At 35.9% G+C, this 27,472-nt stretch overlaps 1 protein-coding gene across 7 annotated transcripts in view; it reads right to left on the minus strand.

Annotated features, from left to right (window-relative positions):
- Positions 1-27,472, minus strand: part of NARS2 (asparaginyl-tRNA synthetase 2, mitochondrial) — a 122,771-nt gene that overhangs the window by 61,986 nt on the left and 33,313 nt on the right. For 6 of the 7 annotated variants that reach the window (XM_041730376.1, XM_041730380.1, XM_041730377.1 and 3 more), the window contains one exon: positions 3,717-3,811. The exons of the other annotated variant lie outside the window; for it this stretch is intronic. In XM_041730376.1, the coding sequence (XP_041586310.1) occupies positions 3,717-3,811 (95 nt within the window). The remainder of the gene's footprint in view (positions 1-3,716; positions 3,812-27,472) is intronic. 7 annotated transcript variants of the gene reach the window in all.

Raw genomic sequence — 27,472 nt, forward strand, 5'->3', positions numbered from 1 at the left:
TTTTGCAACTTAGTATACTTCAATTCTCTCAGAATACATCACTTACAAATTGTATTTATAGGCAAAATATAATGAAAACACTTAGCTTTCTCTTGTTTAAAAAATGTATTGGGCAGCCCCAGTGGCTTAGAGGTTTAGCACGGCCTTCAACCCAGGGTGTGATCCTGGAGAACTGGGATTGAGTCCCACGTCAGGCTCCCAGCATGGAGCCTGCTTCTCCCTCTGCCCCCCCTCCCCCGCCCCTCTCTCTCTCTCTCTCTCTCTCTCTCTCTCTATGTCTCTAATAAATAAATAAAAAATCTTAAAAAAAATTATTTATAGCTCTGTCTGCCCAGAGGGTTTAGAAGCAATAATCCCCCAAGAGCAGCAAGATACTCAAGGACTAAATCTTGGTTTCTAAATAACATTTTCCAATAAAAGGAACCACATCTCTCTGGAGAAATGGTTGCTTCAAGGGCCACAGGAGGGAAAATGAAAAGCCTAGGATAAACTGCCAAAACTTGGAAGCAAACCAAGGTGTTCCTCAGTAGGTGAATGGATAAACTGGCACATCCAGATAATGGAATATTCAGAAATGAGCTACCAAGCCATGACAAGTTGTGGAGGAACCTTAAATGTATATTATGCTAAACTAAAGAAACCAATCTGAAAAGGTTACATACGAATATGATTCTAACGACATTACATTCAGGAGGTGATGCTTAATTCTATCTCCTACTTCCCAACCCCTCACTCCCACCTCCAATAAGGGTGGGCTAGATCTAATAACTGACTTCCAAAGGACAAAGAAAGGGAAAAATAGTACATCTTCAGTGGAGAAAACCAGCAAACACTGTCTAATTCAAGTCATAAAGGTTAATGTCACCATATGGATATCACAAACTCCCTGATGATGGTAAGAGCACTTCACCTCTATGGTATTCCTTCCAAAACCCCATATGATTCCAGTTGAAACATGAGAAAAAACATTGGCCAAATGCAGATTGGGATACATTCTACAAGTCATGAAAAACAAGGAAAGACTGAGAAATTCCTACAGATTAGAAGAGATTGGGGAAATATGACACCTAAATGTAATGTGGCACCCTGAACTGGATCCTGGGAGAAGAAAGAAGGTATAATGGAAAAGTGAAATCCAAATAAAGTCTGGAATGTAGTTAACAGTAATGTACTAACAACAGGTTCTTAGTTTTGACAAAATGTACCATAGCAATATATGATATTTATAATGGGGGAAACTGGGCAAAAGGTGTATACAAAAAGTCTGCACTGTCTTTGCAACTTTTATATATTTAAAAATTACTCAAAAATAGAAAGTTTATTAAAAACAACAATAACTACAAAATTGAACTTAAAAATGGAGCCATGAAACCACTAAACCAACATAGATATCCTTTTGGAAAATATTAAACTTCTAATTTAACTATCATTTACCCCATTTTGAAAGTATGTTAAATAAAATTAAAGGCTGAGGGAAGACTAACAATTTCTTATTGGAGATTAAATCAGGCATTAATCTGAAACATGAGGTACTGCATATTAATAGTCCTAGAACTATGCATATTCAATTAGATACATTTGACTGACATTAATAGAAATACTTCAAAACACATTAAAAAATACAGAACCTGAAATACTGCCAATTTAATCTGTCAAGTTTTACTGTACACTGTGTTCTGTGGTTCACTGAACTTTACTGGTAAAGAAGGAATATATTTAATCCACTACTAGTAGTATAATGGCAAACCTCGTAAATTTACACCTTTCACATATTTATGACACTTCTGAGGGGAAGGTACTTTGCCTCTAACTTCATAGACTAAAAAAATGAATACCAAAAATTTAAGAAAGGTTATCTAAAACTTGGATATATCCTTATAAGGCCAAAAGATCAGTATGCCCTTTCAATGGAATCTGAGGACACAGACTCATTCAAAGGTTATTCAATTACTTATCAGAATGTACATTGCTCTAGGGGCATCTGGGTGGCTCAGTCAGTTAAGTGTCTGCCTTTGTTCTAGTCCTGATCTCAGGGTCCTGGGATGGAGGCTATGGGCTCTCTGCTCACGGGGAGTCTGCTTCTCCCTGGGCCCCTCCCCCTGCTCATGATTTCTCCATCTCAAATAAATAAATCCTGAAAAAAAAAAAAGGAAGTACTTTGTTGCACGATTCTATTTACTATTGAATTAAATATCTCAGATTAAGTAAAGTTACATGTTAACTTGTAGATTTCTGTCTAGTAGAGTGCAAATCATTTCTGTCAGGTAGAAAAGAAAATGCCAAATGTTAAGGCTTATTGGTCTGTAGGACATTAACCAGTTTGTAACTAACCTAGCATCTTATTCTAAAATTCCTTTATTAGATTGCCTGTGAATACACAGCTCTTCACTCTCTTAACTAGCCTTACTACTTTACTTGTTCCATTAGTAATTAATGAATAAAATATTTGATACATGTTTCTTCATATTTGTATGAGTCATGATTTTAATTTTTTAAAATTATGCCTTCAAAGGCATTAAGGAACTTTCCATGACATGCCTGACATGACCTTTTCTACACACTGCTCTGCAAATCCTACAGTCTCACAGGGCTATTACGATGATAAGTTTTCTGTACAGTATTCTGATAACATTGTCAATTATCTTGTTATTGGAATGATCAAATAACACTTTATCTCAAAGATAAATCAGAAAAGAAGCTAAGTAAAGTTTATGTTATTTTGAAGACCATGTAATCTGACTTCTAAGACTTTCTAAAGTTACATGTCGCTCCTGATGGTACTTTTGTAGGCTAGTTTTCTTTATAAACTGATGATTTATTTATTTTTTTTTAATTTTTTTTTTATTTTTATTTATAATAGTCACATAGAGAGAGAGAGAGAGAGAGAGAGAGAGAGAGAGGCAGAGACACAGGCAGAGGGAGAAGCAGGCTCCATGCACCGGGAGCCTGATGTGGGATTCGATCCCGGGTCTCCAGGATCGCGCCCTGGGCCAAAGGCAGGCGCCAAACCGCTGCGCCACCCAGGGATCCATAAACTGATGATTTAAAACATTTTTTCTTCCATTTGTTCTGGGTACCTTTTTAAAAATCATTTTATTTATTTATTTATTTATTTATTTATTTATTTATTTATTTATGATATTATTTATTTATTCATGATAGACACACACACACACACACACACACACAGAGGCAGAGACACTGGCAGAGGGAGAAGCAGGCTCCATACAGGGAGCCTGATGTGGGACTCGATCCTGGGACTCTAGCATCACACCCTGGGCCAAAGGCAGGTGCTAAACCGCTGAGCCACCCAGGGATCTCCCTCCCCTTTTTTTTTAATGAAAGGGGCTGATACCTGGCTTGGATGTGAACTATAATTGCCTTTATTTTCAAAAAGATGATTAATTACACTTACATTCTGATTACATACTAGGAGATTTAATGAAAAAAAAATTAGCAAAAAGAAAAAAAAAAATCACAACCTCTTTCCAGTGTCACATTTTTCACTAAAACCAAAAGTCTAAACAAATGTGATTTAAGGAAGAAACTTGGTTATTGTCAAACCTAAATATACTTCAGTGAATTCAAATGGACTAACAGTAAACACTAATTTCAATTTTTAGATTTTAGCATTGGAGAAAAAATGCATTACTTCACTCTCACCCAACCCATAATCAGTAGTCCATTAAAGCAAAAGAAAAAAGAAAATTCTGTACCCTGACATCACTTCTAGGTGAAGTTGTCCTGAAACAGTTAAGAATGCAGGAACATTGAAGAAATTCTCCTCAGGCATCTTAATTTTGCTTGAAGGCTGCAAATGAAAAACATGAGCCACAAAAAGCTATGAGGTATTCTGCTCTGCTTTCACATTCACATACATGCCACAACTAAAAATCACAATGCAATTAAATATATGTGAGGACAGGTCATTTTCATGAAAATAAATGCAGTTCTCCGTACACTCCTAAAAGAGAAAATGCCTGCTTAGAAACAGTTAAGGTCAAAGACATTTACTCCATATTTTCAAAACATACAACTAAAGGACATAGTACTTTTGTCACAAGATATACTTCTCCCTAAAAAGTGATTCTGATTGAGAGACAAGTCAAGGAAAGATTATAGATTAAAAATTTTTAATGTGAAAAATTACCTAACCTCTTAAAATTCTGACCTATGATTGAGATTTGATTTTCTGAAGGGAATAGCCTCTAGAACATGTGTTGTCATATTATTAAATTTTTCTTAATGCTTTTAAATGCAGATTCTTATAAACACATTATAAGCTTTTACATACATTAACTCCCACCATAACTCAGAAGAGCAGAATCCTATCTTTAAAAGGTACTGAGAGTTATTTAAGATTTTTATAAATTTACAATATAGATAAGGTGATTATTTCATTTGAAACAGGTAGGAAACAAGCCAGTCAGCATTTATCGCAAGCTAAAAAATTATTTGGGGGTCAAATATTACTTACTTTACATTCTAAAAAAAGATTATTTATTTATTTGACAGAAAGAGAGAGCACAAGCAGGAGCAGCAGAGGGGGAGGGAGAAGCAGACTCCCCACTGAGCAGGGAGCCAGAAGCCAGCAGATCCCAAGACCCCTGGATCATCATGACCCCAAGCTGAAGGCAGAGGCTTAACCAACAGAGCCACCTAGGTGCCCCCTAAATGCAATTTATTTATTTATTATGTTTTTTTCCTAAATGCAATTTAAATAGTATAATTAAGAAAGTTTCTGGATCGAAGTATAACTATTATACTTACTTTTTGCGAAGAAAGTTAACTTCCCTACTCTTGTTATTTCAAATTGTGCATTTATTTGAAAGTTTTTTAGTATAATAGTGCAGTTACTATAAAAGCAACAAAGTCAATTTTAAATATGCAATAGAGAATGTGAGTCTCCTTTTAAAAGACTTAGTATCAAATACTGAATTATAGAAACACATGAAATGAAGGCATTTTATTTAATTCAACTGGTTCTAAAAATATTGCATATCATATACAGGCATATATGAGTAAGAAATCTAGTGTAAAACTTACCAGTTGAAATCACTCATTTATTTTGTAACTGCCTGTTATTTTTCAAACTTACTTTGATACTGGTCTTACACGTCCTATCACTGCTTTTTAAAAGCCATCTTTGAATCCCATATTCACTGAGAGGATTCTGTTTCTAAGGACTTAAGTACTCAAGACTAAAAATATTTGCCCTGATATATGTTACGATTTCCAAAATAAAAAAATATGCTCTTTACAATTCCTATTTACTAAATAATTAGGTTTCAAGTAAGGCCCAACACATTTATTAGAATATTATATTTTCTCCTTTCCTTTACCTCTTTAATCTATAATTTGTATTGGTGTTATATCTCGACTTCTACACAGTGATTTCTCTCATTTTATGTGCATATAAAAAAGTCTAGTTTTTTTTTTTAAGATTTTATTTATTTGTTCATGAGAAACACACACACACACAGAGAGAGAGAGAGAGAGAGAGAGAGAGAGGCAGAGACACAGGCAGAGGGAGAAGCAGGCTCCATGCAGGGAGACGTGGGACTTGATCCTCAGTCCCCAGGATCATGCCCTGGGCTGAAGGTGGCGCTAGACCGCTGAGCCACCCGGGCTACCCAAAAAGTCTAGTTTTTATGACTATACTTTACTCTTTCATTTATTAGCATTTGGACAAAATGGAATCTAATCCTCTTACATCTCTTAAATCCAACTTATTTAAATACATATAAACATATCACCACTTAATCATGCCTTCCAGTGTTATACATATTTACATACTGAAATTCGTATTACATTTTAAAAAATTACTTCCTTTTATTTCTCCTTTTTATTACAACTTATGCATCACATTGATTTTTTAAAACCTCTGTATGAATTAAGTTATATTATCTATACATTTTATTTCAGAATTATTAAAGGAACATTATGAAATATTTTAAAAAGTAATTGTTGGGATCCCTGGGTGGCGCAGCGGTTTGGCGCCTGCCTTTGGCCCAGGGCGCGATCCTGGAGACCCGGGATCGAATCCCACGTCGGGTTCCCGGTGCATGGAGCCTGCTTCTCTCTCTGCCTATGTTGCCTATGTCTGTGTGTGTGTGTGTGTGTGTGTGTGTGTGTGACTATCATAAATAAATAAAAATTAAAAAAAAAAAAAGTAATTGTTGGGGCAGCCCCGGTGGCGCAGCGGTTTAGCGCCGCCTGCAGCCTGGGGTGTGATCCTGGAGACCCAAGGATTGAGTGCCGCATCAGGCTCCCTGCATGGAGCCTGCTTCTCCCTCTACCTGCCTCTCTGCCTCTCTCTCTCTCTGTCTCTCATGAATAAATAAGTAAAATCTTAAAAAAAAAAAAAAAAAAAAGTAATTGTTGAGGGTAGTGTCAGCAAACATGGAGGGATAGGCAGCTCTGAAGCACTGTTTCTCCAAAGAAAAACTGAAAAGAATTTGTAAAAACCATCAAAATCAACTGTGGGGACTCTGGTAAACAGTCAAAGGTTTATAGCAACCAAACAAATGCTGAATCAAGAGAGGAAACTTAAAAATGATAGACTCCACCACCAACAACAGACGGCACACTGTCTCAAGCACACATGAAATATTAATCAGGATAGACCATATGTTACAACATAAGACAAATTCAATGTTAAAAAAGACTGAAATCATAAAAGTTCTTTTATTTACCTGTAATAGAATGAAACTAGAAACATTAAATGGTGCAGTTGCTTAGGAAAACAGTTTGATGGTCTTTTAAAAAGTAAAACAAAGAATTACTATGCAACCTACCAATTCTGCTCCTAGGTATATATCTGAAAGAATTAAAACCAGGCACTCAAATACATATATGTACCTTCAATTCATAAAAGCACTGTTCACAGTAGCCAAAGGCAGAAACAATTCAAATGTCCATTAACAGATTAAAAAAATGTAATATAATATAAACAATGGAATGATATTCAGCCATAAGATGAAGTACTTCTATATACATTAAAATATGGCTAAACCTTGAACACATTATGCTAAGTGAAAGTAAGACATAAAAGGCCACATCTTGGGATCCTTGGGTGGTGCAGCGGTTTAGCACCTGCCTTTGGCCCAGGGCGCGGTCCTGGAGACCCGGGATCGAGTCCCACATTGGGCTTCTGGTGCATGGAGCCTGCTTCTCCTTCTGCCTGTGTCTCTGCCTCTCTCTCTCTCTCTCTCTCTCTCTCTGTGACTATCATAAATAAATAAAAATTAAGAAAAAAAAATAAAAGGCCATATCTTATATGATCCCATTTATATGAAATGTCTAAATGAAGTAAATCCACAGACACTGATGGTGAGAGCCATGGGTCTGGAGGGAGAAGGAGAAATGGGAATGGGGCATGGGGTTTGTTTTGGGACAATGAAAATGTTTTAGAACTTGATATAGGTAGGTAGTTGTATAACATGATAAATGCACTAACTGCCACAAACTGTACTCTTCAAAATGGTTAATTTTATGCTATATAAATTTCACCTCAATTTTTAAAAGAGCATATATATAAGTAGCTATTGGATTTGACAGGGTCAAAACCTACATAGGATTGCAAATTTAAGATTTGTAAACTTAAATACTTTGTAGCAATGAAGAAAGAAAAAAATTATGCATCTAATTTTGTGGGTAGGATTTCTCTTTAACAAGATCCCCAAACTGCAAATGATAAACTGAAAAATGGACAAATTTAACATTAAAATTAAAGATTTCTGTTTAATAAAGGAAGGTATAGGCAAAGTCAAAAGAATGACTTATTAAGAAGAAAATATTTTCAGGGTGCCTGGCTGGCTCAGTCAGTAGATAATGTGACTCCTGATCTCAGGATAGAGAGTTTGAGCCCCACGTTGAGTGTAGAGATTATTAAAAACAAAACCTTAAAAAATATATTTTCAGCATCTAAGATTGACAAGTGATTAATGGACAGGGCAAACAAGGACCTACTGACAAGAAAACAAGAAAGAAAATAAGCTGTTCCCCAAATGGGCAAGGGACATGAAAAGAAATTTACAAAAAGAAAAATTCAAATGGCTAAGATGTAGGAGGAAACACTCAAATTTCCTACAAATTAAAGAAATGCAAATGAAAATAAGGCATTTTAAAAAGAATTCACTATATATACCAGAATGACAAAGATTAGAAAGTTGTTTAATGTCAAGTGTAGTTGTAGACTCAAGAGTATGGTAGGAAGATATCTTAGACGTGCCCAAGATTCTCAGTCCCTGGTTTATTCAATCAACCGCTAAGCCAGGTACTGTCATGAAGGGATTTTGTAATTAAAACTCCAAATCAGGGCAGCCCAGGTGGCGCAGCAGTTTAGCGTCGCCTGTGGCCCAGGGCATGATCCTGGAGACCCTGGATCGAGTCCCGCGTTGGGCTCTCTGCATGGTGCCTGCTTCTCCCTCTGCCTGTGTCTCTGCCTCTCTCTGTGTCTCTATGAATGAATGAATAAATAAATAAAAATCTTAAAAAAAATAAAATAAAAGTCCAAATCAGTGACCACAGGCAGTAATCTCTCTGACATCAGCTGTATAACATTTTTCTACATATGTCTCTTAAGGCAAAGGAAAGAAGCAGAAATAAATTGGGACTACATGAGAATAAAAAGCTTCTGAACACTGAAGGAAACACAAAATTAAAAGGCAATCTACTAAATGGGAGAAGATAATTGCAAACGACATATCCAATAGAGGCTTAGTATCCAAAACATATTGAGGACTTATACAACTCAACACCCAAAAAATGAATAACGCAATTCAAAAATGGGCAAAAGAAACGAACAGACACTTCTTCAAAGAAAACTTTCAGGTAGCCAACGGACACATGAAAAGATGCTCAGCATTACTCATCATCAAGGAAATGCAAATCAAAATCACAATGAGGGGATCCCTGGGTGGCTCAGCATTTTAGCACCCAGGGTGTGATCCTGGAGTCCCGGGATGGAGTCCCAGGATGGAGTCCCAGGATTGAGTCCTGCATCAGGCTCCCTGCATGGAGCCTGCTTCTCCCTCTGCCCGTGTCTCTGCCTCTCTGCCTCTCTCTGTCTCTCATGAATAAATAAATAAAATCTTTAAAAAAAAATCACAATGAGGTATCACCTCACACCTGTCAAAACGGATAAAATAAAAACCACAAGCAACAACAGGTGTTGGTGAGGATGTGGAAAAAAAAAAGGAAACCTTTTCTTGCAGTGTTGGTGGGAATGTAAACTAGTGCAGCCACTGTGGAAAATAGTATGGAAGTTCTTCAAAAAATGAAAAACAGAGCTACCCTACAGTGCAGCAATTGGGCTACCAGGCATTTACTCCCAAAACACACACAAAAAATACTAATTCAAAGGGATACATGCAACCCTATGTTTATTGCAGCTTTACAATAGCCAAACTATGGAAGCAGCCCACATGTCCATCAACAGATGAAATGAATAAAGAAAATGTGGGAGATATGTGTGTATACACACACACACACACACACATACATCATATATATACACATATATGTAATGGAAAATTATACAGTCGTAAAAAAGAATGAAATCTTGCTATTTGCAACAACATGGACAGAGCTACAGAGTATAATGCTAAGTGAAATAAGTCAGAGAAAGACAAATACCATATGATCTCACTCATATGCAGAATTTAAGAAACAAAACAAACAAAGGAAAAGAAAAAAAGGAAGAGAGGCAAATCAAGAAACAGATTCCTAACTCTAGAGAATAAACTGATGGTTACTAGAGGGGAGACAGGTGGGGAGATGGGTGAAATAGGGGTTGGGGATTAAAGAGCACACTTACCATGATGAAAAGAATAAAGAAATGAGCAAAAAAATAAAAAGATATTTATTTGTTCTGCCTTACAGTTCATTTACTAAAAGATCCAAAAGTGAAAAAATAAAATTCCAAATCAGATGGCCTCAAGATTTGGAGATTTTTTCTGGATATTCCTGACCGAACCACATGAACCCTTTAAAAGCAGAAATGTTTTCTACAGCTGGTTGCAGAAAAGGAAGTCAGAGATTTGAAGCAGGAGAATTCAAAAGATTGTCACTGGCTTGAAGATGGAGAAGGCCACAGGCAAAGGTACTTAGGACAGTCCCTAGGAGCTGAGAGCAAACTAGCCAATAGTCACCAACAAGATGGGAATTTCAGTCCTAGAATGCAAGGAACTGAATTTGGCTGATAGAATAAATGATTTTCAAAGAAAATGTCAAATTCCAACAGACAATGCAACTGGTACACACACTGGTTTCAGCCTTGTAAGATCCTGAGTGGAAAACCCAGCTACAACATCACGGACTAATGGTACACAGAACTGAGTAATCAAGGGTGTTGTTTTATGTCACTGGGTTTGAGTCAATTTGTTACAAGGTCATAAAAAACTAATTCATAGGAAAACTGGAACCTTCTCATAAGGTCCATATGGTGTAAACTGGTACTACTATTCCAGAGAAGTTCATGAAGTTAAGAATATATATGCCCTATGACCTGGGAATTCCTGGATATATATTCCAGAGAAATTTTTACACAAGTCCATTAGGGAATATGTTGAAGACTATCTAATTACTTTTTTTCTGGGGGTAATTTAGAACTGGACACCCTAAGAATCCTTAACTGGAAGAATAAGTAAAATACAGCAAATACCACTGGATATTTTGTAGCAACGAGAAGCAACAAATAAATATACCTACATAGAATTTCAACAGAGTTAAACAGGTAAAATAGGAAACAGAAAAGACACATAATGCATTATTATTAATGTGAACTAAAATCACATACAAAAGATCATTCCTATTTTATGAGGCTATATACATAATAAAAGATGATATAGCAACTACATTAAAGTGCGTACCTCTGAGACAGACAAAAAAGAATGGGAGCAGAGACTGGGATAAAGAGGAATAAATAAAACAAGAAAGGGTCTATGCTGAATTTGTGCTTTGTTGGCGTGGCATTATTGTTCCCATTGGAATGGAGGACTAAGTTTCCTGCTTGGTTCCAGGTTATGGTTGGCCATCTGTTGTTAGGAATGTGCAAAAGATCTGAGAGGTGGGGCACCTGGGTCGCTCAGTGGTTGAGGTCAGGGTCCTGGGGTCCTGGGATGGAGTCCTGCAAGAACTCCCTGCAGGGAGCCTGCTAATCCCTCTGCCTGGGTCTCTGCCTCTCTCTGTGTGTCTCTCATGAATAAATAAATAAAAATCTTTAAAAAACAAACAAAAAACCCACAAAAGATCTGAGAGGAGAAACTAAAGCTGAAGTCATGACTCTCAGAAGATTGTGGCAGTCTGACACAGTGACACACATATACTGAGGTCCTCAGTGATCTCTAGTTTCTAGCTTGTCTTCTGTATTACTATCTTGCTCTAAGATAACCACCAAATGCTGGACTGCAATTACTACAGAGTAATTAGATTAGATTAAATGCATTAGTGACTTCAATTTATCACACCTCTCTGTATCAGCACCCCTTGGAAAATTGTTGCACACTAAATCTGAGTTTGGCCATGTGACTTATTTTGATCAATGACATGGTAACAAAAATTGACAAAAATAGTGGCTTGAGAAAGATGCCTGTGCATTTCCATATTCTTTCTTGGACCTAGACCACCAAAGAGATCATGCCCTGATTAACATGATAGAGAAATTTAAGAGACATGTGAGGCTATCCTCAAATGGCCTGCTCCCCACCAAACCAACAGCTAACCAATTGTAACAGGGATCAGAATCACCCAAATGACCTGTAGACTTAATGGGAAAGAATAAATGGTTTTGTTACACAGTTAATATAATAGAAGTGCCTTTCCAAGACCAATAACAACAGTATACCATGAATGAAAATTGTTTTTATTTCAACTTTGTCTTCCTGAGATTAAAAGAATACACATTCAGATATATACATATTTACAGAAACTAACTATAGCCAATATGCTCTAAACACCATGTGCCATGTACTGTGCTAAAGAGTTTACAAGCAACCTAAAAAAGTACTAGTATTCCCATTTACAGAGGAGAAAATGAGACAAAGAAGTTATTAATTTAACTTGCCTAATGTGAGGCACAATATGAATCAAAGTGGTCTGGCCAGAATCTCTATCTTTAACTACAATGTGATAGTGCCACAAAATATTTTCAGGATTCACAAGAAATAACAATGGTTGATTCAGGGGAAGGAATGTAGATCATTGGGGAACAAAGGTGGGATAGAATCCTTTTGTACTTTTAAATTAGCACCTGTGAACCATGAACTATATTATCCATTCAAAAAAGATACTTAAAATAATATTTTTAAAAAGTATAATCTTAGGTAATCTTAGGTACTATTAGGTACTCAAATGGTATATGGGTTTATCCCATGTATTCTTTTTTTTATTTGTTTTTTGATACAAGCAGATTTCATTTATTATTATAATTTTTTTTTTAAAGTAAGCTTTATGCCCAACATGGGGCTTGCACTCAACGACCCTGAAATCAAGAGTTACATGCTCTACTGAATGTGCTAGGCAGGTGCTCCATTCCCTGTGCATTCTTTATCACATAAACACAAATGATTTTATCTTTTGTCCTATGGTGGCACAGATTCCTTTGATCAGCACCAATAAAAAATTTAAAACCAAGAACAAAGCATGGAACAAAATCAAATACCAGGAGAATATAGGTGGTTCTATTGTACTATCTGTAATAAAAACACAGTTGGGGGAGGGCCAAGAGAAGAGAAGGCCAAATGATCACCGAGTTCTTTGAGGAGGGAATGAGTTTATATACCTTGGTATGCTAAGTACCTATCACAGTGCCAGGGATAAGTAATTGTTCCATAAATGCTTTTTGACCAAGAGTGAGTCAAGTGTGAATAGAGGGAGTTAGCCATCAGAAGTCAGAAGAGACAAAGTCTGATAAAGAAGCAAGGAAAGCACAAAAAGCGTATGTGACACATTTAGCCATAAAAGCTTCTAGCAGCAATGTCATAGCTTTGCTGGTCTAAAAGATAGCTTTAGTGCACTTTTGGTGGTATGTTTGTTTTCCAATATAGGTACTGATAAGCATATAGTTTTGCAGGAAGTTTCTTATCTTAATTCTTATAACTACACTGCTTATAATTAATACTGTTACTTTCCTAGTAGACCTGTAAAATAGGTGTTTATTGTTTCTTTAATGTCACCATCGTCTTAACATCTACAAGAATGTTTAAAAATACAAAAGGTAGAGAATGTATTTTGAGTATATGATTTTAAGTTTAAAGTAGCTTAGAGAAAAATTTTCATTTTCTGCACAGAAATAAACTGTGTGCCTACTATGACTCTTCTTCCTATCCACTCCCACTCACAAACACATACTTTACAGACATCCTATATAATTAAATATCATTTTTGGCTAAATATGAAAAGACATGTACTCTCTCACCCACCTTTCAAACATCTGACATCAAACAGACAAATTTGGAAAGGACAAGATACTACCATCAATATAATCTTCTGATAACTGAAAAAAAAAAAAATCTCAACTTCATCTGTTTCTGCATTCTGATGGATGTGGCTCACTCAGTTCCAGAGAAGGTATATATCTATATACTCTCTTATATAACCTTTACTCTCCCTAAACAAATCACCCCAGTTACCTCTGGGACAACTTCCTTATTTTCTCCTTTCTTTATGCTTGCAAGTCTTAAAATTGCCCAAATTTACGTCAAGCACTATGAGAGTGCTAAGGTTTAAAATAAAAATTAAGCCTAATACTAAAAGCTTCAGGTTTTATTTATTTTTAAGTTTCTGAAGCAAAATACTGAGCTGGGTGACATTTGGTTGTTATTTTCTGTGCTTCTCCTGTATGTTTAGAATTATAAAAAACCAAAGATCAATATTTACAACTCTTAAAAATGTCCAGCATATGACTGTATGATCTCTATGTCAATACTTCACATTCTCCAATTTTCCTCAAGCATAAAATAGTTTCTTATTCAATTTTACCATTTTTGTTTTGCTTAATTACCAGTGTTTTGTAAGTTGTCACTAAAAGTTACAGTATTTTACCCACATGATGCACTAAATAGTCTTATGGCTGTCCTGTGAATATAATTATTACCTATTTCTGTGAGGGAAAATAAGCTCTAAGATCCAAATAGCTATCTTAAAAATAAACTTTCTAAATCTCTGAATATTATGTTTCTGCTGTATTCTAAAAAAAGAAAACAAAATAACTAAAATGTAATTAAAGAAATAAAACAGAAACTACTTTATGCACTATCAAAACACAATAGCACAAGGGGTAATGGAAAGGGAGTTGGGCGGGGGATTGGGGTAACTGGGTGATGGGCACTGAGGGGGGCACTTGGCGGGATGAACACTGGGTGTTATGCTATATGTTGGCAAATTGAACTCCAATTAAAAATTTTTAAAAAAATAAATAAAATTTTTAAAAAAGCACAATAGCAAAAATCAGTAAGTATGAGGCAAGTGACAAGATACCAAGCACTCTTCCTAGTTTATGTTCAGAAATATTTTTCACAATGAATGAATGTTCTGATTCTAAAAATGTGTTTCATGTACAAGTACTTTAAAAAGTGTCTTTATGTTCTTTTGTCTGATTCGATCTCTGCTCAGGTCTAGATCTCAGAGTTGTGAATTTGAGCTCCACCCTGGGGTGCACATAGGTGTGGAGCCTACCTGAAAAAATTTTAAAACTATATAAATATTTTTAAAAATATTATTCTTTATATTCTCTTATATTTTATTATTTCTCCCAAATAAAATACTCAAGAGGTTGAAAGAAATATGTTTGAGGTAGGTTAAGAATAGATGAATTATGTACCATAATTCTTAGGATCATTGAAATTATTACTGATGTGCTGCAAAACTAGAAATTACCACAGCATTATTATCCCAAAATTCTTGGGGCGGGTGGGGGGAGAACATATATCTACATCACACCATCTGCCACAATGTAAGTGAAATTCTGCAACTCATTTCTGGTTGATACAATTATATGATTACAAAGTTGACCTAGTGCCTCTTCTTCAATGATTTGAGATACTCTCTTTGTAATATAACTTGGGTCTATTTCTGAGCTTTAAGTTCTATCCTCTGGCTTATTTATGTACCAATAACACTATTTTTTAAAAAATGAAATTAAGACTTATGTTTTTACAGAGAGAGTGAGAGCATGTGAGTGAGCATGAGAGAAAGCGGGGGTGGGGGCAGGGTGTGGGGGGTAGTGAAGGGGAGAGAGAGTCCTTAAGCAGACTCCCCAACAGGTGCAGGACAATTCCAGGACCCTGAGATCATGACCTGAGCTGAAATCAAGAGCTGGCCGCTCAACCGACTAAGCCACCCAGGCTTGCATAACACACTATTTTAATCTAGAGGCTTTATAGCATATTTAAGTTTCTGGTTATTCCACAATTTTAAAAACTTTATTTTTTAAGTTTTTGTTTAAATTCCAATTAGTTAACAGTGTAATATTAGTTTCAGGTGTAGTAGTATGTAGTAACTCAACACTTCCATATGTCAACCAGTGCTCATCACAAGTTGTACTCCTTAATCCCTATCACCTTGCCTCAGGATACCTATCTAGAAAGAAGTTGCTATAGCCTACCATTTTTGATCACTGTATTCCTTAGCATTAACATGAATGAAGCCTTTTCCAAGGTCTCTCCATTGAAAAATAAATGTGTATCTCAGCTCAAATATAGATATTGCCCGTATTTTCAGGCCCTACTTCAAGTCATTTTTCAATTGAACAAATACTTACAGAATGATTACTATGTGCCAGGTATTAGACTAAATGCAGGGATACAATAGTGAATTAGAGAAAAGATCCCTGAGGAACCCCAATATTTTTCAATTTTGCAGGTTAACACTGTGAAACAGAAGTTATTTAATGTGAAGCACTAACCTTGATCTTTGGTAACTTGTGAATATGTCTGGAGGTTACATCTACAAAGTCCTACTTTATTCACTCATTTATCAATTGGCCTAAAATCCCAAAGGAACTTACAGAACTTTCCCCAAGTTTCTTATTCTTTAAGGTGTCCAAAATTACAAAACAGAACAAAACCTGGCTCATAGATTGCTGAAAAACAAACTGCTGCTCATTTTAATGGCCGAGGGTGGGGGGTATACAAGTCACATGATCCACAGAAAATGACTCACAAGCAGCATCTTGGCCAAGCATGCTGAAAAGCCAGTCAATACCACTACGTATCTATTAGAATGACCAAAATCCTAACACTAACACCACCAAATGCTGGCAAAGATAGAGATTAACAGGAATTCTCACTCATTGCTGTTGGGAATACAATATGGCACAGTCACTTTGGAGGATAGTTTGGTGGTTTCTTACAAAACTAAGTAAACGTGAGCAATTGCACTGCTTGATACCTGCCCAAAGGAGTTGAAAACTTGCATCAAAACCTGCACACATTATGTTTACAGCAGCTTTATTCACAATCGTCAAAACTTGGAAGCAACCAAGACACCCTAGCTGAATGGATAAACTGTAGTATATCCTGATAACAGAATATTATTCAGCTAAGAAGAAATGAGCTATCAAGCCATGCAAAGTCGTATTACAAATGCATATTACTAAGTGAAAAAAGTCAATATAAAAAGGCTGCATACTGTATGATTCCAACTGTATGGTATTCTGGAAAGGCAAAACCATGGAGGCAATAAAAAAGATCAGTGGTTGCCAGGGGGAAGGATGGGGAGAGGGATGAATAGGTACAATGCAGAAGATTTTTTAAAGCACTGAAACTACTCTGAATGATACTATAATGGTAGCTATACATCATTATGCATTTGTCCAAACACGAGGTACAACACAAAGAATGAATCCTAAAGTAAACTAAGGACTTCGGGAATAATGATGTGTCAATACAGAGTCAACAATTTAACAAATGTACCACTCTGGTGGGGGACACTGATAAGGGGGAGGCTATGTATGTGTAGGGCAGGGAGTTTATAGGAAGTATTTGTGTCTTTGCTCAATTTTGCTTTCAATCTTAAAGGTTTCTAAAAAGGAAAGACCATTTAAAAAAAACTCCATCAATGCATGGATCTCTCTGATCAACATGCTATATACTTCATCTGCCAAGAGAAATGGTCTCATTTCTATCAGTCTCAGCAAATGTAAACAAGAAAGAGATAAAGTACTCACACAGAATACATGCAGCACCAGGGAGCTGAGGAGGTTGTCTGTATTCATATAGGGCACATCTTGATCTTTACTCTGGTTTCTTTATCACAAAGATAAGATTCAGAAATAGGAATGTGTTTATTTTTTTACACTTTGTAAATGTGCCCAGAGGTTTCAGAATTAGGTGATAAAACCATTAATTAAATAAATACAGAGGAACAGAACTGAATTATCACCTCATTACTTAAAACATTCCCCTTTAGGAATTTTTAAGCTTCCTATATTGTCAATAAGGAATATAATCTCACTTGAAAAAAACAACAAAAAAAATTTGTAAGCATGTTAAAGCTTTAGAGAAGATGCTTGGGATAGCATGGTTTAATGCATTCAAAAATTGGTAATAATTTAATTATGAAACAAAAATAGCATGTTTCTACTAAAAGTATTTGCTGAAAGAACACTAAAAACCTACTAATCTTTTTTTCTTTAAATATTCTATTGCAACACACAAAACACATGTTTGAAAAGTACAGCTCGATTTATCACAAAATATATGCCTTGGTGATTACTGTCCAGAACACAAAACAGTAACAACATATGATAAAACTCTAGTAACCCTGTTTCCAATAATTCATCTTTCCTCCCCAAACTGTTAACCTGATCATCAAAACATTATATTACTTTTCTAAGAAAAACAAATGAAAAAAAAAAAGGAAAAAAAAAAAAGAAACAAAACAAAACAAAAAAAAAAAAAAGAAAAACAAATGAAGCCCAAAGTTAGTGGAAGGAAGGAAATAACAATGGATCAGTGCGGAAATAAATGAAATAGAAACTAAAAAGAAAACAGAAAATATCAATAAAACTAAGAGCTAGTTTTTTGAAAATATTAACAAAATCAACAAACCATTAGCTCAACTTAACCAAGAATAAAAGAGGGCTCCACAAATAAAACTGTAAATGAAAGGAGATATTACAACTGGTAACACATAAATAAAAAGGATTATAAGATGACCATGAACAATTAATTGAACAACCTAGAAGAATAGATAAATTCCTAATAACATACACCTACCCTGAAGAAAAGTAATCAAAAACCTTCCAAAAAATAAAAGTCCGGGACCAGAGGGTTTCACTGATGAATTGTACCACACAATTAAAGAATACCAATCCTTCTCAAACTCACCCAAAAAATGAGGAGAAGGAATATATCCAAACTCATTTTACAAGGGCAGCATTACCCCAATAATGCCAAAGCCAGGCATGGACACTAGAAGAAAACAATAGGCCAATATTCCTGATGAACATGGATATAAAAATACTTAACAAAATGTTAGCAAACCAAATTCAACATTGCTTTAAAAGGTCATACACTATGATCAAGTGGGATTTCTTCCAGGAATGCAAAGATGGTTTAATAACCACAAATGCATCAATGTGATACACCACATGATCAAAACAAAGGACAAAAATTATATGATCATCTCAACTGATGCAGAAAAACCACTTGACAAAATTCACCATTCTTTCATGTTAAAAACTCTCAATAACTTGGAAGGAATGTACTTCAACACAAGGCCATCTATTGCAAACCCACAGCTAACATCATACTCGATGAAATGTGGAAAGTCTTTCCTCTAACTGAAGATAAAGATAAGAAAGCTCACTCTCACCACTTTTAAACAACATAGTACTGGAAGTTCTAGCCAGAGCAGGAAAGAAAAGAAGAAAAAGAAAGAAAGAAAAGAAAAGAAAGAAAAGAAAAGAAAAGAAAAGAAAAGAAAAGAAAAAGAAGAGAAAGGAGAAAAAAAGGAAAGAAAGAAAAGAAAGAAGAAAGAAAAGAAAGAAAAGAAGGAAGGAAGGAAGGAAGGAAGAAAGAAAGAAAGAAAGAAAGAAATGGCATTCAAACTGGAAAGAAAGAAGTAAAATTTAACCATGGAGGTAAAAGATCTGCACAATGAAAAGACACTGATGAAAGAAACTGAGGAAGACACAAATAAGAAGTATTCCATGCTCAAGGATCAGAAGGATTAATATATTTTTAAAAGATTTTATTTATTTATTCATGAGAATACACAGAGAGGAGAGTGAGGCAGAGACACAGGCAGAGGGAGAAGCAGGCTTCACACAGGGAGCCTGACGTGGGACTCGATTCAGGGTCTCCAGATCACACCTTGGGCTGCAGGCGGCGCTAAACCGCTGAGCCACTGGGGCTGCCCGGATTAAATTTTTTAAATGTCTATACTACCTAAAGTGGTCTACAGATTCAGTGCAATCCCTATCAAAATTCCGATGGCATTTTCACAGAAATAGAGAAAGCAATACCAACATTTATATAGAACTACAAAAGACTCTGAATAGCCAAAGCAATCTTGAGAAAGAAAAGCAAAGTTGGAGGCATCAAACTTCCTGATTTCAAACTATTACAAAACTATCAAAACAGTATGCTATAGGCAGAAAAACACATAGGTAAATGGAACAAAATAGAGTCCAGAAGTAAACTAATGTATAAATGGTCAATAATTTATAACAAAGGAGTCAAGAATATACAGTGGAAAAAGGATGGTCTCCTTCAATAAATTGTGTTAGGAAAACTGGACAGTCACATGCAAAAGAATGAAACTGGACCACTATCTTACACCACACACAAAAATCAACTCAAAATGGACTGACGACTTGAACATCAGACCTGAAATCATAAAACTCCTAGAACTTCAACACAGGGGTAAACTCCTTGACACTGGTCATTACAATGATTTTTTGATTTGACATCAAACTAAAAGGCTTCTGCACAGCAAAGGAAACCATCAACAAGATGAAAAGGAAACCCATGAGATGGGAGAAAATACTTGCAAATCACATATCTGATAATGGATTAACATCCAAAATATACAAGGAATTCAATATAATTCAATAGCAAAATAAATAAAATAAATAACTCGATTAAAAAAATGGGCAAAGGACCTAGGGAGACATTGTTCTAAAGAAGATATACAAATGGCCAACATGTACAGGAAAAGGTGTTCAACATCATTAATCATCAAGGAAATACAAACCAAAACCACAGTGAAATACCACCTCATATCTGTTAGGATTCTATTATCAAAAAGGTAACAAAGAACAAATGCCAGGGAAGATGTGGAGTAAAGGAAACCCTTGTTTCCTACATTTGATGGTGGGAATGTAAACTGGCAAGGCCTCTCTAGAAAACAGTATGGAAACACCTCAAGAAATTAAAAATATAACTACCCTATGATACAATAATCCCACTTCTGAGTCTATATCCAAAGGATATGGAATCATCACCTCAAAGAGATATCTATATCCTCATGTTCACAACAGTATTATTCACAATAGACAAGGTCTGCAAATAATCTATGTGTCTGTCAACAGATAGCAGGTAAAGAAAATGTGAGATGTGTATATTTATACATGTACACACACACATGCACACACAGAGGAATATTATTGAGTGTTAAAAAAAAAAAGAAGGAAATTCTGTCACGTGCAACAACATGGATGAATCTGGAAGGCAATATGCTAAGGGAAAAAGCCAGACAAAGACAAATATCTCATGGTATCACTTAAATGTGGAATCTTAAAGACAAAAACAAAAATAAAAACCCAAACTCATAGAAACAAAAAGTAGAAAAGTGATGGCTAGCAAGTGGGGAAAATAGGTATAGGTTGGTAAAAGGGTACAACTTTCAGCTACAAGATAAGTAAGTTCTGAGGATCTAATGCATAATATGATTACTGTAATTGAGAACATCATTTTATATCATTGAAATTTACTAAGAGAAGAGAACTTAAATGTTCTCCCCACCAAAAAAGGTAAATAGGCAAGGTTAGGTAGATGTACTAATTAACCTGATGGGGGAATCCTTTCATAGTGTGTAAGTATATCAGATCAATTATATGTCAGTAAAGTTAAGAAAAACCTTTCTATTACTTTTCTGTTTCTGACTTAATATAACAGCAGTCACAAAGTATGTTTGACTTCTTCACTCCGAATTATACTTGTAAGACTTACCCATGTTGTTATGTGTTTTGCTGAAATTCATTAATTTTTATTTTTGTAGGGTATTCCATTGTTTAATTTTATGACAATTTATTCTGCTGTTCATATACATTTGAACTGCTTTCACTTTCTGAAGCTAATATGAATAATACTGTTATGTACATTTCTATATGTCTAGTGATATGCATTTGTATGGAGAACTGTTGAGTTATTGGGTATGCCTATCTTTAACACTAGCAGATTAGGCCAAACTGTTTTCCAAAGGAGTTAGTTACACCAATGTCTTTTGCCACCAGCAGTGTATAATATTTCATACTGCATTATATCGATATTCTCAGTGGATAGTCTGTGCTCACATGGGGCTTCCCACGATCCTTTCAGGAGACTCATGAGGTCAAAACTACTGTCATAATAATAGTAATGAGTTATTTGTCTTTGTCATTCTGTTGATATTCTGACAGTGCAGTAAAAATGGATAATACAACTGGTGTCCATTCAAATCAGGCCTCCTAACTAATCAGGTTAGTCTTTGTGTGCAAAGGAAAAGTACTTGAAAGAAATTAAAAGTGCTACTTCAGTGAACACATAAATGATAGGAAAGCCAAACAGCCTTATTACTGGTATGGAGAAAGCTTGAGTGGTCTGGATAGAAGATCAAACCAGCCACAAAATTCCCAGAAGCCAAACCCTAATCCAGAGGAAGCTCTAACTCTCTTTAATTCTATGATGGCTAAGAGGTGAGGAAGTTGCACAAGAAAAGTGTGAAGAGGTTGGTTCATGAGGTTTAAGGAAAAAAAGCTGTCTCTACAACATAAAAATGCAAGGTGAAGCAGCAAGTGCTTATGGAGAAGCTGCAGCAACTTATCCAGAAGATCTAGCTAAGATAAATCATGATGGTCACTACACTATAAATTTCCAATGCAGATAAAATAACCCTTCTATTGGAAGAAGATGCTATCTAGGACTTCTACAGCTAGAGAGAAGTCAGTGCCTGGCTTCAAAGCTTCAAAGGACAGACTGACTCTCCTGTTAGGGACTAATGCAGCTGGTGACTTGAAGTTGAAGCCAGGGCTCACTTACCATTCCTAAAATCCTAGGGCCCTTAAGAATTATGCTAAATCTACTGTGTCTGTGCTCTATAAATGGAACAACAAAGCCTGTATGACAGCACATCTGTTTACAACATGGTTTCCTGAGTATTTTAAACCCACTGTTGAGATCTACTGCTCAGAAAAACAGAGTCCTTTCAAAATATTACTGCTCATTGACAATGCACCTGGTCACCCAAGAGCTCTGATACAGATGCATAACAAAATGAATGTTGTTTTCCTGCATGCTAACACAACATCTGTTCTGTAGGCAAGGAGTCACTTTGATTTTCAAGTCTTATTATGTAAGAAAGACATTTCATAAGGCTATACTTAACCATAGATAGTGATTCCTTGGATGAATCTGAGCAGAGTAAACAGAAAACCTTCTGGAAAGGATTCACTATTCCAGATGCCATGAAGAACATTTCTGATTCATGGGAACAATTCAAAATATCAACATGAACAGGAATTTGGAAGAAGTGGATTCCAATTCTCATGGCTGATTGAGAGGGTTCAAGACCTCAGTGGAGGCAGTAACTGCAGAGGTGGTAGAAATAGCAAGGGAACTAGAATTATAAGCAGAGCCTGAAGATGTGACTAAATTGCTGCAATCTTATAAAACTTGAGCAGATGAGAAGTGGTTTCTCATGGATGAGAAAAGAAAGTGATTTTTTGAGATAGAATCTACTCCTGGTGAAGATGCTATGAGGATTGTTGAAATGACCACAAAGGATATAGAATATGACATAAACTTATTTGATAAAGCAGCAGCAGTTTTGGAAGATTGACTCCAATTTTGAAGAAGTTCTACAGAGGGGAAAAAAGTTAGTAACAGTATTGCACGTTATATAGAACTTGTTCACGAAAGGAAGAGTCAACTGATGCAGCAGTTTAAGAAATTATTACAGCCACCCCAACCTTCAGCAGCCACCACGATTAGTAAGCAGTTGCCAACATCAAGGCAAGACCCTTCACTAGCAAAAAAAGATTACGATTCACTGAAAGCTCAGATAATGATTAGCATTTTTTTTAACAATAAAGTGGGTTTTGTTTTGTTTTTAAAGTAGGCTCCACAGCGAGTGTGGAGCCAATGCTCCGCTTTAACTCACAACCCTGAGGGGATCCCTGGGTGGCGCAGTGGTTTGGCGCCTGCCTTTGGCCCAGGGCGCGATCCTGGAGACCCGGGATCGAATCCCACGTCGGGCTCCCGGTGCATGGAGCCTGCTTCTCCCTCTGCCTGTGTCTCTGCCTCTCTCTCTCTCTCTCTCTCTCTCTCTGTGTGACTATCATAAATAAATAAAAATAAAAAAAAAATAACTCACAACCCTGAAATCAAGACCTAAGCTGAGATCATGAGTCTAATGCTTAAAGGACTATGCCACCCAGGTGTCCCAGCAATAAACTATTTTTAAATTAAGGTGTATATATGGTTTTCTTAGATATAATACTAATGCACACTTAATAAACTACAATAGAGTAATAACATAATTTTTACATGCACGGGAAACCAAAAAGTTCATTTGACTTGCTTTATTGTGATACTCATCTTATTGCAGTGGTCTGGAACTGAACCTGCAGTGTCTCTGAGGTATGCATGTAGTATGAACTAGGAAGAGTATTCCAGGCACAAGTGAAAGCCAGGAAAGACATCAGTACATTATAATATCAGTAAAGATTCTATGATATAACTAATCTTCAAAAAATTACCATTTGTTGTCAAAGAAGAATAACCCTAATAATCTGAAAAGGGATTAGAATACTCCTTTTCCAATTATGTATCTACATGAGGCTAGATTTTCTCAATATATTTCAACTAAAACAACACATTACAACAGAATGAAAGCAGACACAAATAAGAGAATCCAGACATCTTCTATTAGTCAGGCATTAATGAGATGTGCAAATATCTAAATATTTTTACAAATTCTTTTTGTTTTAGAAAATAGTGTACTTTCATAGACAATATTTATGCTAAAATAGGAGTCTATTAACTTTAAATGAAATAATAAAGTTTTAAAATTATTCTCAGCTTTGATTTCTCAGGGATCCCTTGGAGGCTCAGCAGTTTGGCACCTGCCTTTGGCCCAGGGTGTGATCCTGGAGTCCCGGGATCGAGTTCCACATTGGGATCCCGGCATGGAGCTTGCTTCTCCCTCCTCTTGTGTCTCTGCCTCAATCTCTCTCTCTCTCTCTCTCTCTGTGTCTATCATGAATAAATAAATAAATCTTTAATAAATAAATAAATAATTAAAAAATTATTCTCAGCTTTGATTTCTAATGTGACAAATATCAATAGAATATAACTCACATAAATAAAAGCTTGTCAGGATCCTCTGTAACTTTTTAGCATAAAGGGGGTCTAGGGAATGCTATACAAAGACAATTTGTCGCCATTAACAGGAAACAAAGTGAGTTTTTTAAACACAATCAAGGTCTAAAAGAAAGCTTTAATAAATAGAAGATGTCCAAAAGGAATTACAGGCAGAAGTCTCACAGTCTCCAATATTGAAAACTTCCAATCAAACCTCAAACTTCCTGCCAGAATAATCTTCATAAAACTGAAATTTTGATTACTCTGAAAACAATACAAAAATCCTTTGATGGCTCCCCAAAGCCTCCCTTGAAGTAGCATAAAAGAAACTTCCTTATAAAAAAAATGCAAAGAAAAGAAACTTCCTTCTCTGCCATTGACCTTCTAAAGTTTTCTTGTTCTAATTTGTACTTACTCTGTACACTCTAGTCAAGTTTAATTGCAAATGTCCTTGCTAATCTCTAGGTCTTTGTACACAGTACATTGCTCCCCCTACCCAGATGTTCTAACTGGATTAATTTACTTGTCCTTCAAGATTCAGCTCATAAATCATTTGCCCATCAAAACTTCTTACTACTAACAGCCACCCCTAATGCCCACTCTGAAGCCTAGGCTAGGAAGAGGACCCTCCTATGTACTTTCCACAATAACTTGTAAAAACTAGTCATTATCGAGGCACTGTGCTAGACAAAAGACAAGGCAATGAATAAAAGAGCCCTCTCTGAGAGCTTACATTGTTTATGAGGAAGAAAGAAAATGAGCATGTAAACTAATAAAGATTCAAGATAACTACAAGTTGGGATAAATGAGTCAGGGATGGGGGTGGAGAGGGCAGTGCCATGAAGCAGCAACATACCAGCAGGGAACTGATATCCATGGATGAGAATGTACTCTACAGGAATATTCTAGGCATAGAGAACAGCCAGTGGAGAGAATTCAGGAATTAGGAAAGGGCTTCCTATATTTGAGGAATAGAAGGCAGGTTACTGTAGCTTGAGAAGATTAAGGATTAGAGAGTGTTAAAAGATTCAGTTGGAGAGGCAGGCAGGAGTGAGATCACTGTAGTGCCTTCATAAATCATGATAAGAAGTTACGATTTTATTTTAAGAACACAGAGTAACTACTGAAATATTTTAAGCAGGGTTTTGGCATGATGTGTATTAAGATTATACTAGTGTCTGAGAGGAGTACAGATAACAAAAGAATAAGTGTAAATGGAGAGACTAATCACAGGCAAGAAAGGACAGTACCTTGAATTAGGTAACATTGGAAATAGAAATGGAGAGAATGAGAATTGACTTTGAGGTAAATCAACAGAATCTCCTGATACATTAGATGGGGGGTTGAGGAAGACAGGCAGGCAGGAGAAGCACAAATTAAGTTTCATTTCTAGGTTGTTTACTTAATAAGCAACTTCATTTTTTACTGAAATGGAAAAGACTAGAAGAGGAAGAGGCTTTGGAGAGAAGAAATCAAGAGTTATATTTAAGACACATTTTGTTTGAGTGTACACTAGACATCATAGGAAAAACATTAGGTAGGCAGTTGTTTCTATAAATCTGGAGCGAAGAGAGGGTAGGACTGGAAATAACAGTGATCATCAGCATTCAGACAGTACAAAAAGCCTTGAAACTGGGTAAGATTACTGGAGGAGAGATCATGGATTTGTGCCTCTCAATGGTGATGATGTTTCCTAGCAAATATTTTGGAAACTTCTAGGGGGATTTAGTAGACAAGAGTCAAAGTTGTCCTGGAGTATGTACAGACTCCTACGTAATAGACTTTTCTGGCAATCTCTCAACTTTCTGCTAGATATTCATATAGGTGGTCGGTGTAAAATGACCAAACAATAAAGATTTGAGCTGCCTGATAAACAGTTATTACTTTTATCTAAGTTTACATATTGGGTCATGGTATAAGATTTTATTTGGAAACAACTTCTGAGCAAAAACATGTGGGAATCACAATAGATGATTTTAAAGTTATTCCCACTCAAATAGGCTGTGATTCAACTAATTTTGCCTGGTCACATAACGTTTATTAGTGCAACACAATGTAACCCACCTTTCTCTATCCCGCACAACAGAAAATTTTCTTGTGCTAGAAGAGAGAAACCAAGAACTACCAAAGTTTTTAAATGCGAGTATTCCAGGGAGTTTCATATTATGGGGGTCTAAATTTGTTTCTTTGAAGATTTCCAAGAAAATATTAAATAAGTATTTCAAATTGCCCTCTCGCTATCTGTTCTCATAGCAGAACAAATATAGCTGAGGAGTTTCAAAATCTCAAGGGAATGAAAGAGAAAAACCCACACAAATCTGACTCTGCCTCCATGTAAAATACGTAGCAAGGAGAGAGTAAGGAGCAGTAAACTGAATAGTGGAAAATAATGTAATCAACAATGGAAAATTTATTTAGTCTCCAAGTTACTGAAGCACCCACATCCTATTTTACTTCCTTTTACCCTTTTTGTCTTCTAGTTTGTTCTCCCCTCTTCCACCCCCACATTTCCCCCCATTTCGTTTACCCATAATCTCAGGGAGGAAAAGTCAAGAACAGAATGTATAAAGATGAAGCATGGCACAGAAACCTAAAAGGTCTAAAATCAAAACAGCATGCCCCTGCCCTGTTTACCCTAATCTGCAATTTCCTTTAAAGAGCATGAAGGGAAAAGAGTACTTAGCCATCTATACACTCCATGAAACCAGTGAATATTCTATTTTCTTTCTTTACCCTAAGGGTTTATTGAGAGGCTATGCCTTTAGCGGTACAGATAATAAATAATCAAAGAATCTTTGAGTCAAGTGAGACCTTAATATAACTTCTCTTCAATTAAAAAAAAAAGACCCTAATGCTTAAAAATGTTGTGTTAAATGTTAAGTCGAATGTCATACCAAACCAGT

The sequence above is a fragment of the Vulpes lagopus genome, chromosome 15 (assembly GCF_018345385.1).
Source record: "Vulpes lagopus strain Blue_001 chromosome 15, ASM1834538v1, whole genome shotgun sequence".
In the NCBI taxonomy this organism is placed as follows: domain Eukaryota; kingdom Metazoa; phylum Chordata; class Mammalia; order Carnivora; family Canidae; genus Vulpes; species Vulpes lagopus.